This window comes from Pseudopodoces humilis, chromosome 1, assembly GCF_049639895.1.
Source record: "Pseudopodoces humilis isolate 2021_Gansu_Grassland_sample_001 chromosome 1, ASM4963989v1, whole genome shotgun sequence".
Taxonomy (NCBI): domain Eukaryota; kingdom Metazoa; phylum Chordata; class Aves; order Passeriformes; family Paridae; genus Pseudopodoces; species Pseudopodoces humilis.
Genome location: NC_142200.1, coordinates 81,856,679 through 81,870,901, shown reverse-complemented (window position 1 = coordinate 81,870,901; position 14,223 = coordinate 81,856,679). Strand labels below are relative to the sequence as shown.

Genomic DNA, 14,223 nt, shown 5'->3' with positions numbered 1-14,223 from the left:
CTTGTAGAGTTTGCTGGGATTAATCTCTGGAGAGAGAGAGTTTCATTGCTGTATCCTAAAGTCTTTCTCTTAAATCTTCTAGTATGTAAAGTGCCAAAATTATTTAAAGTCGCTCTGTATTTAGATTATCTTTTAGAGGCTTTTCTTCTATTTCTGTTCCTTTCTGAATGCTGGATAGTTGAAAACATTGCAACATTGTTGGTTTTGTAGGCAGAGGAGATTAAAAAAAAGTAGGTAGTTTTCTTACTCCTCTTTTGAATGCATTACTCTTGTGATGCACAAGTAATATCACGCCTTGTGTTGTTCAGAGGTGTGTTAGAGTAACAGAAGTTGGATTCTGTATAATCCTTTTAATAAAACTCAAATTCTTTTGTCATACCAGTAGTTTGTGGGCTGTGCTTTGAAACTTCTTACTGTAACTTCTGGTCGTGACTGATGTGACTTAGTTTTTACCAATGAGTTCCTAAATTTAAAATTAAAAGAAATTCACCTAGAACGCAAGTACGAATTTTAATTTAAAAGGGCATGTATTTTTTTTATTTTAATTCTTGAGTATGACTTAAAATAGAAAAGCACATCAAATTTTAAGTAATTTTTATAGTAATTCAAAACTACAAATTACTCTTGTACTCTTCATTGTGCAAGTTAAAAGCTGGAAAGGGAACTGGATTTTGCTGAAATTTATATGATAGAATGACTTACTGATCTGAAGTAAGCTGTTTTTCATTTTAAACTAATAAAGAGTATTGCTTTTGTTTGCTTTCTCCCACTAAGCCGGTCTCCAAGCAGAGAGAGAAAGAGAACCCGGTGGGAGGAGGACAGAGAAAGGTGGTCTGAGAACCAGAGCTCCAGTAAAGAGAAGAACTATACTGCTGTCAAAGACAAAGAATCAGAAGAGAATGCATCTGAAAAAAATGAAGAGGAAGATGAGGAATTACTTAAGCCAGTCTGGGTTCGCTGTACCCATTCTGAAAGCTATTATTCCAATGACCCTATGGATCAAGTGGTATGTCAGAGAACTCTAAAATGACTGCAAACAGTCCTTTATAATATGAACCCTTCAGCAGGATCATCATTTTGTGTCATTTAATTCTTCTCTCTTCCCAATCATCTCAGTCTTTTACCTATTAGGGGTTTCATTTGTTGCTATTCTTCTCTGTTTTCATCAGTTCCCTCTGTCTGTTAGCATTCAGATAAGTGGTACATGGAAGAGGGGTACTTCTTTTTGTCTCCAGGAAGGAAAGTCCTATTTTTCCCCTGTTACACACTGTGTTTAACTTGTGAGCAAAGATGCCTCAAGCACTGTATGTTCCTACATACTTGGAGAAGTGCTGTACCAGCAAATGAAATAATTCCTCTGCTAGTTCACCTGGTGAAGCAATGTAATGATATGCTAAAGCCTTATTAGGTATTCCCATGTTTCACTGAATGATCCATCTTTCCCACCTTTTTGGTTTTTTTCATGAAATGCTGGTAGATGTTGAGTTCTTGTATGATTTTGACACTGTCCTTTTTTTGTTCTTTTGTCCTATTTTTTTTATTAACAGGGGGACTCTACTGTGGTAGGAACAAGCAAGCTCCGGGATCTATATGAAAAGTTTGATGAGGAGTTAGGAAAGCGACAGGCAAAGGCCAAAGCAGCCAGGCCACCATGGGAGCCACCGAAAACCAAGCTGGATGAAGATTTAGGTAGGCTGAAATGATGACAAAAGCTCTGAAATGGAATAATCTGTAGTTAACCTGTTTTGGCAGTTGTGTGTATTTAGTAATGTTGGTAGGTGTTTTTTAAATCCCTCCTTTGTATTTCATATCCATGGGAGTTTTACTGTAGCTTTTGATGGAAGCAGAGCTAGATTCTTACCCAGAAAGCCTAGGGGGAAGTGGAGAGTATCCAGCACTACCAAATGCTAGTTTCTTCCATGGCATCAGGGTTTCTTCCCTGAGCATGATCAGACAGTCTAGAGAATGGCACATGAGAGGCTTTGAGGAGCTCCTGGTCTTACATTTCTAAAGGGCAAGCAAGAGTAGTGGTGATAAACTCAGTGCTGTAGAAGCAAGCATATGAGTTTTTCTTCAGGATTGTATTTTTGTTGTGCAGTTCTGCTTAGTATGATCAGACATCTGCAAAAGTATCAGTTTTCATGACATGCATTATCTGTGTTACCTTGTCACACCCATATGGATCTTCTGACAGTGAAATGCATCCAGCAGCATCAAGTACTGGGGAAATACTGGTTGAATTAGCAGGGCAGAGGTTTTTATAGCATCTTGTTTACTCAGAAGTCAGTGAAAGCCATTTTTCTTGGTTTATTATGTGAAAACTGTTGTTCTTTTCATACTTCCAGCATTTCAGTGTTTCATAGTGTGTTTTTTTGTCAGTTGCTTGAGTTCAAGAAATTGGTAGGCATATCACAGTAATTTTGATACTCTGTTTGGCTTGCTTTTTAACTACTGTTGGCCAGCTGGGCTGCTTCAAACCCTCAGGTCTCATCTTAGTAAATCATTAAAAAATTGCATATCAAAAATTCTAAAGCTGTAATACAGGCATAATTACATGGTTACGTGCTGACGGTATAAAAGGATGCAAGGAAGAGGAAAGAAAAATAAATACAGATGAAATAAAATGTGAACTCACTTTTTTAAAGGAGTTCTTCACATTTTTTTGAACAGTGAGTTTGCATATATTTAAACTCCTTGAAGAATCACTACCAAAGTTAACTGTTGGGTTTTTTTGGAGGTGTTTTATCGCATGGATGAATGAGGGACACAACTGCTACACTCAGCATACCTGTGTAAAGCTCTCATTCCTTAGATCTCTGAGGAAGAAAGCCTGCTGCTGCAGGGTAAAATATAATAGGGCCAAGGGCAACTTCTACATTTTCTTTTTCCACTCTTTCTGGAGAACTCAAAGACTCTATGTCTTCACTGTTCCCCTGGGCTAGCTTGGTGTCCGTGCCAGCTTCTCCTACAGCCATGTAGTGTCCAGTAGTCCATCTTATTTTGTACTTCAGTAAATGCTGTCTCTGTTCTGGCCTGTGTTAGCAGCAATCGTGTGTTGCAGTGGGATAGCAGTGTGCTCCAGGAGCACTTTTATATCATTAAAGTCTGATGATGGAAGAAATTCTTTACTGTGAGGGCGGCGAGGCACTTGAACAGGTTGCTCAGTGAAGTTATGGATGTCCTATCCCTAGCAATGTTCAAAGCCAGGCTGGATGGGACATTTAGCAACCCAGTCTAGTGGGACCTCTCCATGGCAAAGGGATTTAGATAGTCTTTAAGGCTCCTCCCAACCCAAACTATTTTATGATTCCATTATTTCAATACATTACATCAAAACTCCAGCTTACTCTCACAGGTTCCTTGCATGTTTTGCACCTGAAAATAGACTTACCAGATGTGTATCAGAGGCCTTTTGAATCTTTGTGAATATTTTTAGGAATACATGTGCACATTTTGTGAAGAAGCTATTTCAGCTGACCTTAGATGACCTAGGTAAACCATGTGTTCCAAGGGCATATTTTAATAATGTCTTATGCTAAATGATGAACTGTGTAAAAATACATCCTGATTAAAAAAAGAAGAGAAACATTTTCCTAGTGATGATCTCTCATTTTCTGTCCTTTTCTTTCAGCCAATTAGAGTCTTGTATTCAGTAAAAATGTGTACTTTAAAGCCATAGTTTCACAGTATTTGTAAACACTGGCAGTATAGTAATATATTTTCTCATAAGTCAAAACTTAAAAAATGGAAGAAACACTGCATTTTATTCCAAGAATAAAATAAACTTTACTTGTGTACTTGTATATGTCTTGGCTATGAGGGCATTTATTTAAATTGTAGCTGAGGATTTCTGTGGAAATGAGTGACTAGAATTCCATGCATGAAAAAGGGAGTCACCTCAGGAGATTAGAGATACTGAGATCAAGGTTTTTGTGGGGTTTTTTTTTCTTTTAATATTAAGTCCAGACATTAATTCATGATAGAGAACGCATTGCTATGCAGAAGAGAGCATGTGGAAGTATTTTTCAGCCATCTTTATTTTTTCTGTGTGAATCAGAGAGCTCCAGTGAGTCAGAGTGTGACTCTGAAGATGACAGCAGCTGCTCCAGCAGTTCAGATTCGGATGTTATTGATGTCATTGCAGAAATTAAGCGAAAAAAAGCACACCCTGATCGTCTCCATGAAGAATTGTGGTACAATGATCCAGGACAGGTAGGGTGTGAGGGAAAAGTACTGGGTGTTCATCCTCCCAATAAATTGAAAATTTTGCCTTGTTGTCAAACATGCAGGGTGACTTCTAATTCAAAATGCTTTCTTTACTCCTGTTTTCACTTTTTGCTCTCACCTTCTTCAAAGCACTTCACTTTTGATTTCAAGAGCGTAGTTCCAGCTAATTAATCCTGGGGATTATTCAGTTGGAATCATGTCTGACAGGGTTAATAAAAACTGAATGCTAACAATGTGCTAATGCTGTCCTTTTAGCCCTGAGATAAAGGTACACAACTGAATTCTGTGGTGAAGAAAAGGCAATATGTTTACATCCTTTACAAATTTTTCACCTTGAGCTCTCAGCTCATAATGGTAAATAATGTTTTAAATATGCAGTTAATGCTTCTAATTTCTTGTCTAATGGTTCTTTTGTAATTGCATGGAAATTGTAGTTCTCATTAAATGTAATTGCTGAGCTCATGAAGTGTTGTTTTGAATGTACACATTGCACAGAAGACTAGTTTTTGTTTGCAAATTCACCATGTTCATCTTACTTAAATATTTTACAATCTATTCTCTCATTTCAACTGGCACCCCAGTAAATCTATTTTTCTGTCACTTTGTGTGATGTATGAGTTTAGCATGCAACAAATCATAATGTGAGGAGATACTGGAATACATATTGCCACTGTGGTAATTCAAAAGTCTGTTGAATATTCTATTATGGATTCATATTTATGCTTCTAGTTAAAAAAAATGATTGAGCATAGCTAGCTGTTTCTGTTTGTATGGAAAACAAAATTAGCAAGCTGTTTAGATATTTAACAGAAAAAATTGTGTAGCTCTTGGGCACACTTCAAAGTAATGTTCTATAAAGAATATTAACAGAAAAAAAAGCAGAATAACTGTAGGAGTAGATTCAGGAATGTTTGGCACATGAGTCTCCTGCTACAAAACATTCTTTACCAAAAACTTCCTTGAGATTGACTCTTCATCTTTCTTGAAATGACTGAAATCAGTCATGGTGAGCCTGTCAGTGCTGCACTACTTTTGTGTAGATTTTAGTGGAAAACATTTGAAGTTTTCATAGGTATTTATCTGGTCTGTCAAAGTGCTTTTTGTCAATAAATACAACAGGAATGATTGCCATGCACACTGACATGTCCAAGTACACCGTCTGACACATGGAACTAGATTTGTGGGATGGATCTTCCCAACCCTTCCATGTGAGAAGCTTGTTTGTTAATTTGGATAATCTCCAGCAGTACTGACAGCTGCCAGAAAATAAATTAAATTCAATGCCACCACTGTGGCTTTTGCCTTACAAATGTGGTCTGCTTGTTTATGTTGGTCTGTTGGTCAGAGAAGGCATTGCCTATGTAAATTTGTGATCTCATCATGATTTTACCATCAATTCATGATTGCTGTCCTGCATTTTTTTTCTATGAGCATTGTTGTTAGGGACAAGATCCATACGTATCTGGTTGCTTCTCAAGTCTTGGGCTTTTACAGGTATTTCACATCTCTCTAAGTTTTGGCCTGTGCATTTAATGTAACAGGGGTAGTATTCATGCTGAACAGTTCTAAGAATTAAGGATGAGATTTTCAAAAATACGTGATGGTTATTTAAATGGCCTCAGTAGACACTTAGTTTTGGAGCACTGATGAGCAGTTAGCTGTTGACTGCTTTTTTAACTCTCTTTTGTCTTGTCACTGTATAAGCCAAAGAAAAAGTATGCTTCTACCTACTCTATTTCTTTGAACATACTCTTTCCTTGAGGATCTTAGAGTAAGGGAAAAACTGTGAACATCAAGGTGTCCATTGTTAAGATTGTGTGACTAAGTTTCCAAAGGAGTAGGGAAGTGCCCTGCTTCTTATGTCGCTTTGCACAGAGGCATTGTGCCAGTCTGAAGAAGCTACGGTTAACATCAAAACTAAATGGTTGTATCCCTATCCCAGCTGCCTAAAGCTAACATTAACAGTGGTTTAGTGATTCTTGTTTCCTGTGGTATCTTCACATTATATCTAACATGTGATGGTGCCATTTAGCCCCACCGTGGATGCAGTCTATATTTTCAGACTGCTCGTAATAGCACGGAAAGTTCTGCTGGCTTTTCTATTGCATTGCAAGTTTATTGTTTATTAGTTTGGCTTTTTTTTCCTAAGTCTAAAAGAAGTTTAACTTCTTGGATCCCACTTTGATAAAAAACTGGGTTGGGAACTTAATTTGTTTCTCTGGTTTGTTTCTAGGCTTCTTATGTTGTATTTCTGCAGTGAGCATAATGCTAAGCAGAAAGCTTAAGGCTGTTGCATTAGTTGACAGTCTGCATTGATCTTGGTAATAAAAGTGAAAAGAAAGGCACCAGCTTTATGATGTATGCACTGGCCCTTTTTGGTATGGGCACTTGATGCACCCATACAGAATACTCAAGTGGGTATTTTTTCCCTCATTATCTTTTTTACTGATCTGTTCACAGGATAGATTTGATGTGTTCCCATTAGTTCTTTAAAGTACCAGGTAAAATCTTGGAATGGTCTGCATTTCTGGGGATAGCCTCATTCCATGGCAGAGGGTGTAGTTGAGGATGGGTTTTCAGTAAAAGAACTCAGTGGAACTGTTTGAATGTGGAGATTTCAGCATGTAAATATTGACGTATGTTTAGGATCTGAATTCTGTTTTAGGCAGTCAGCATGCTGCTTGTGTGTATAAGCAGTGAAAAAGAGGGGTATTATCCCAGGGTGGTAGAATTCTGCTGAGAGTGTTTTTCTGTCTTGTGCTTCTGAAACAGCGATGAAGTTCTAATGCTGCTGTGCAGTTTTCTTACATTAGTCTACAGTGTTTTCAGTTTTATTGGCTTAAGAACATCCACTTTATCTAAGCATGACAGGCTTTTAGAAGCATCAGCACTCAGGGCATTAAAACCAACATAATTTTCCAAAACCACTTTTCAATAAAACCAGAATCCTATTTTGTTTTTGACAGATGAATGATGGACCTTTGTGCAAGTGCAGTGCGAAAGCCCGGCGAACAGGAATAAGACATGGCATTTATCCTGGTGAAGAGGTATTACTAATTCTAAGGATTGCAATTATGAATATAAATTTGCAGCTGTAAATTACTGCTTGGGTTGATTTGAGGAAGTTTTCCCCTGATTTACAGGCTGAGTAAAAAAAACAAAACTCTTGTGCAACTTTAAATCACTTAGTTATGTAACCTCATATTTAAAATGCAATACTGGTAGTGAAATCCATCTGAAAACTATAGAAAACTTTTGCATGTGTCTGCTTAGTTTTAGGTTTGTTTGGGGTTTTTTTTAAGTTTCTGGAGTATGATTGTGTTAATAGAAGAGAACATATGATCAAAAAGTCTGCTATCTTCAAGTGGATGAATATGTTGTGAAGGGCCCATATTGTGAAGTGATTGCTTTAAAAAAAAAGTAAATAGTAATTCTGCTGCTGAAAGAAGCAAAAGGCTTGTCAGGAGGCGTTCTTACCTTAGCATGCGAGCTTTACAATTTATCTTCATACTTTTTCTTGAAAAATTTTATTTTTCAGTTGGCCTTCTTAAATATATTTACTGAAACAATTGTTTATTTCTCTGCAGTTTCGGAGTTATGAACGTTTCTGTGAATTATTTGAGTTCAGAAAATTGGCTTTGGTCTGAATCTTGCTATAAATTTCTCCAGTTCAGGATCTATTCCTCCCCATGTTACATCTAGAGTTCTTCTTGCAGAAAAGGGAGAATATTTAGGAGGGGAAAACTACTAGATATATAAAACTTGCTGCACGAAGGCAGCTGCTCCTTGAGCAATGCCATCTGGGAATCCCAGGTTTCACAGAATCTCCTTGGATATAATACTTTTCACATTGTCCTGTAAGTGAAACTGCCTAGTTTTCAACTAGCTTGTTTGCAGCTGCCTTGTCGCAGCTGTGAGAAGCTTATTTTGGGGCTGAAGAGCCAGTGAAATCACCTTACTTCCTGCATGAGTTTTGCAAAGTTGCCAGAGCATCATAGTGGTGTAGCTGTCTTGCTGTTGCCACAGGCCAGCTTTAGTTCCACAGTTCAGAATAGTAACCCTGCTCGCTGCAGTGGTTTTGTTCTTTTTCCCAGTACATTCCAAACAGGCTGGTGGCAGCCTCTGAACTGCAGCAAGTTGTATGTAGGGCATATGAAAAACTGGTTTCGTCTGACTGTTGAGGAGTTGAGGTCTTTACACAGAATTGCTTCAGAGCAAGCTGGGAGGAAACAAAATCTCAGGTATCTGGGTGCCCTTGGACCTCAAAGTCCAAGCAAGTCAAGCATTGCAACCGCAGTGATAGGAGTGGGATTACCTGAGCTACCTCTGTGGTAATGGACTAACCCCTTCTCTTCAAGCCTCAGATATCCCCCAGGCAGATGAGCTGATACCTGTCTATCTTGATAATGTACCTTGAGGTCTTCTCATGTGATGTCCAGGTTTCTCTTCATAAGCTTTTAAAATGTGTGTCCTGAAACATATTTATATAGGAGAGGAAATCTGTCTGGAATGTAAACAGCTAGCTGTTGTGTGTAAGAGAGATGGAGAGTTAAATGGAAAATGAAAAAAAAAAAAAAAATTCACCTTTTTTTGCTTTTGAATAGCTTTAGAAATATTTCTTAAAGTGAAAATGAAGATAAGTCCAAACATTCCTCCTTCCCAGAATGCTTAATTATGACTACCTGCTTTTATTTAATTTTTCCTAATGCATATTTCATGGCTATTAGAAATGCTTTATTCTCTCTTTTAATCTAAATTTGCCTTGACTCTACACATAATTCTACTTATCTCTTTCTTTAAGCCCATTAAACCATGTCGCCCCATGACCAACAATGCTGGAAGACTATACCACTACCGAATTACTGTGTCACCTCCCACAAATTTCTTAGTAAGTACTTTATAAATAATTCAGACTAGGACTCTGATTTTGTTTTCATTGACAAAAATCACATTGCTTCTTGCTTACTCTATGGTGATTTTGTTTGCTTTTTTAAGACAGACAGACCTACTGTTATTGAGTATGATGACCATGAATATATCTTTGAAGGGTTCTCCATGTTTGCACATGCCCCACTAACAAACGTAAGTGTGATCATTGCTACATAGTTCAGCTTTCATACAGGGGATTTCTTTAGAAGATGCTCATTCTGCCCTGAAGCAAAACTTCTCTAAAATAACATTATAAGTATGCTACAAACATCTTACCAGCACTGGGGACAGGGGAAAGATATTTGTGTTAATGAATCTCAGGTGTTGTCTTGGCTGATTGTAGTAAGCAGCATCTTTGAGCTGTGACTGAAGCTGTGATGTGCATCAAAGTAATGTTTTTATGTGTTTCGCAGTTTGGAGGTGAATTAAACCATGGAAAAACTTGTTAAGACTGTTAATTGGATTTAAATTTAGTGATTGGGTTTATTAAGTTGACAAAGTTTAAAAAAACTAGCAATAACAACAAGAAAAGGTTTTCCCTTCAAGTGATGAATGAAGTTTTTCAGAGATCCACTCTAAAGGGTTTTCTCTCTTCTTAAAACTTACCTAGATGTATCCAATAAATTGTAAAAGCTGTTCAGCTTCTTCAGGATCTAAAAAGTTATGATTTTCAGTAAAAGCTGTAGGTATGTACAGGTGTTTTAAAGCAATGGTAACAAGAAAAGGACATGATTGGTACCTGGCTCCCTTGCTTTTCCCATATAAGCTGAGTTAGCCAAACATGAATGGAAAATATGAAAATTATTTATTTCTGTACACTTGAAGTTTTTTTTGTTATTTTGGTTATTTCAAGATTTTATCAAAATATTCAATATGTGTTAGTTTCTATGGTTTTTATGACTATTACTAGCTACATCACCAATGCCACAACTCAGTGTAAGAATGGTTATGAGCACAGGACTGGGATGTAGCAATAAACAACTGGGATGTAAGGATACTGGAAGTGAGAGGCACTGAGAGGAAGTTGCTTTGACCCCAACGGTTTCCTTACATAATGGATATGGTAACATTTCACTTTTGGTGGTCAGGCAAAGCGACTCGTTGACAATTCAGTGAGAGAGTGGAGTTCAGCCTCTGGCATGGCAATGGGAAGCACTGCTGCCCAGTAGCATTAACTCAGCCTCAGACTTCAAGGCAAATTTATCTCAAGGCTTTATGTTTTCACTTTGCGAATGAGCAAAAAAGAACAGTTTAGCTTTACTCACTTTAAATAATAATGAGACCCCCTTATCTTTACAGTTTTTATGTCTACTGTGTGACAGGAAGTCAGAGAGTTATAGAAATCTTCAATAAACAGACAAGGAAAACTCTTCTTTGATATGAGTAGTTAGTGAAGCAGTTAAGCTTACTGTAAAGTGCATGTTTACATGCACTTCCAAACAGAGGAAGTGATCAGCTACAAATGATTCTTTTTTACAGTTGAATTCAAAGCCACAATGTGGTGCTGATTCCTTTTACTAACAGATATAAAGCCCTTTGGAAGGAATCTCTTGATGTCATGAGATGATTTTTGGCACACAACATAAAACCTGCTCTTTGAGGGACACTTTGGAACATATTTGATGAAACTGAGGTAGCAAAAGGTAGTAAAAATAGAGATCTGAACACCAACATCTTTGCATTAATCAAGTTTCTGTCGTACAAAGTCTTTTAAGTTTGCACAGTTAAGAGTTGTTACTGCTGTTATTACTGAGTAATGTCCGTCATTCCTCTCAGTAATAACTGAGCAGCTCAAGTATTAGGGAAAATGGTTACTACAGTCATATCAAAAAATACTGTCATATTATAAATACCAAACCCATTTTATGGTACCAACAGTGTGTTCTTTTAATGTGTATTTGCTTGTGTACATGGAACTCCAGTTTATGGAGATCTTAGTTGTGGTCACTTCTCTAAAGTATTCAACTTCTAGTTTAAATTATATGTTAGAAAGTAAGTAAACAATCCCTGTGCTTTTTATCAAGCCTCGCTGATTTAAGTGTGACAGGTTTTCATCTGCTCAGATTTTAAATTGTATATTTAGCTTCCAATGTTTTGAGAGGGTTTTGTATTCATGTTTAATACTGTATCAAATTGTAAGAAACGCAGTTTTTTTGGTCATTTGGTGCAGCTTCTTAATTTATCATATGATAAATAATCTTGATTGATCAATATCATGATATTGATATCATGCAGATATCAATAGATTTTTGTAGTCAGAATAGTCAAATGCTTGACGGTGGGCTGTAAGAAGATGTAATCAGAATACTGCATCTCTGCTATGTACACTGACTTCATTGCAACCCCAGTGCTGTTATTTGTGTGCTTATAAATATGAAATAACCTTGGGTTCCTTCACATTCACAGAACATGGAATTGTTCTAATATTCTTTCATACTTTTGAGGCCAGTGAGTAGTAAAATCTGGTAAGAGCTGTAGGGAAAGAGTGTAAGGGAAAATTAGGCATTTTTGTAGTCTTTTAGGAATTTAGCTGTTTTTCTCTGAAAATCCCATAAAAAATTGAACACCTTCAGCAAATTATGGACTGTAAAAAGTTGAAAAAAAAGAATTAAATGTTTGTCTTGCTTGCAAGTTGGATGAAATTGAGAATATTTATTGTATGAAATTAGTATAAAACTGTAATTTATCCTTAAGCTATAACATAATGTAGCTTTGACTTAAAACTGCATTTTAAGACAGTACAGCTGACACAACTGGCAGTGTGCTGCAAACACCTTGCTTTCAGATCACTCTGTCAGTCTGATGTGTTGTGTCACAGACAACAAATTCACTTGCAAATATCCGAGTGAGAGACGATACAGGTTGACTGAAGTTTACAGGTGTACTTTTTCTCCTAAAGAAAATTTAATCTCCAGTAGATGGCATTATTTAACCTTCCTTCAGCATCCCTCCTGTCAGCACTGTGTTTTATTACTGAGGTGAAGGCTGGAACTGTTACTCTCTTTACACGTGCTTGTGTTCTTGTCTTTGCATGATCCTCCAGAGCAGCTGTTTTTGTAAGTGCCCTTTTCAGTAGACAGTAATACCTTTGCATACAAAATTGTATTAACTCTACATTTAATGTTGTATAGTTTTTAATGATGAATTTCTCTTTTCCTTCCAGATTCCTCTATGCAAAGTAATCAGGTTTAACATTGACTATACAATTCATTTCATTGAGGAGATGATGCCTGAGGTAAGTAAGATGGATAACTAGTCTAAAAGTCAGCGTGGGTTAAGAGCTGTTGGCATGTTTAATGGATTAAACTCTTCAGTATTTTCCATCTTGTGAAGTCTCTTAAGAGGCTGGCTGTATTCTGAATGAGTGGCTGAAACAAAACTTGCACTAGCATAAATCCATCTACCTTGGCTATCATATATTAAAATCAAACAGTAAGAAGTGCGTTTATCCATAGGTTCCTTTCATTTTAAGTTATATGCAGTATCTGTAAATTGAATTAGGCATTACCCTTCTCTCACATCTGACAAAAAAAAGGCATATGGAGGTACTCCTTTGCCAGGACCATGTAAGTCAATGGCAGAGCTGAAACTTAATCAGAAGTTTGAAGCTCTGAAGATTGCTTATCAGTTCTCAATATAAGCTGTTGCCAAAACAAATTTCCTGTGGATACAAACAAAGCACATTGAGTTCATAATCTGTTTGTACTGGAGTTTTTTATTACTAATTAATGCCTGGTGGAGCCAGTTTGTGAAGTAAATCGCTGCAGTGGAACATTGTGTATAGATACAAAAACACCCTTGCATATTAAGCATGAAGATAGGATCAGTATTTAATTTAGTCATATATATTTACATTTTTCTTTCTAGTTATCTCTTTTTTTTGTTGCTCAGCAGCATCTAAATATATGCAACAGCCCTGAAATGCCTCAGAAAGAATAATGTGATCAAAGCAATTAATTTCTTGTTAGTGAATGTACTATGTTGTCTGCAAATCTTGACCTGAGACAACAAGCAAAATAGGGAAATCACCATTTGGGGGGGGGCTTCTGGGTAAACGGCTACAGCATTATTTGCAGACCATCTTTACTAATGATTTTTGAAAGAGATTGTGATGTTGAGTTTGGAATTTATGGCTGATATCATACATACACAATTTATATCAATCTGGCCTGATTTTGTTTGTTCAGGAAGGTTTCTTATGTTCGTTTGCTGAAGGAGCCGCTTCCTCATTGATGAAAAAAAAAATCTATTTTTTTTTTTTTTTAATTTTTGCAATTCATCTCTTTTCTTCTTCTGTTGGCTTTTTAGGTCATAATCCTCAATTTGTGTTGTAGTCATACTTGCTATGGAAGTGATAGTGATACCACGGATGGTGATTTATAAACATGTATTATGAGCATGTGGGAAAAGGTGAACTATGAAAAAGATATTTCTCAGAAGTGTGTAATCTTCTTAGCTTGCTTGGGTGGAAGGGGTTTTAGTGCTTGGCAGATTATTGAAGGTTCATAATTTTTGCCTATACTGTTGATTCGGACATTGAGTGAAGAGGATTCAATACCATTCTTTCTTGACAATGCTTTCTGAAGAGACCGCTGTGCTATGTTAGGGTAGATGATTACAAATGTATCAATACTGTTTCTAGAAACCAGGATGTAGGGGTTGGCAGATATGAAGACACTGTTTTTTTTATTGTGTTTTATTTAACACATTATGAATGGCATTATTTGTATTGTAGTTTTATATATTTATAATTTTGGTCTATTTTTTTTGTTTCCCCAGAATTTTTGTGTGAGAGGCCTTGAACTGTTCTCTTCATATCTATTCAAAGATATTTTGGAGCTGTATGACTGGAATCTTAAAGGTAATGCTCTCTTTGAGAGGGTCCTCAAAATAGCAATGTAACTGCTGTCTTCCATGAGAGGGAGAAAATTCAGCTATATAATAAACTAAATTTCTGCCTTAATCCTGAACTTTTAATCAATCAGTAAATATTACTGTGTGTTTAATACTACATAGTATCATGTGCATGGTATTTCAAAAGCCAAGGTGTCAGGTAAACTATTCTCT

The 14,223-nt window shown here is 36.7% G+C and overlaps 1 protein-coding gene across 4 annotated transcripts in view; it reads left to right on the top strand.

The window, feature by feature from the left end:
• DROSHA (drosha ribonuclease III) overlaps positions 1-14,223 on the top strand; it is a 71,032-nt gene that overhangs the window by 6,998 nt on the left and 49,811 nt on the right. For all 4 annotated transcript variants that reach the window (XM_014255596.2, XM_014255597.2, XM_005526475.3 and 1 more), the window contains exons 5-12: positions 775-1,006; positions 1,548-1,689; positions 4,058-4,212; positions 7,194-7,274; positions 9,029-9,115; positions 9,223-9,309; positions 12,320-12,391; positions 13,936-14,017. In XM_014255596.2, coding sequence (XP_014111071.1) covers positions 775-1,006; positions 1,548-1,689; positions 4,058-4,212; positions 7,194-7,274; positions 9,029-9,115; positions 9,223-9,309; positions 12,320-12,391; positions 13,936-14,017 — 938 coding nt within the window. The remainder of the gene's footprint in view (positions 1-774; positions 1,007-1,547; positions 1,690-4,057; positions 4,213-7,193; positions 7,275-9,028; positions 9,116-9,222; positions 9,310-12,319; positions 12,392-13,935; positions 14,018-14,223) is intronic.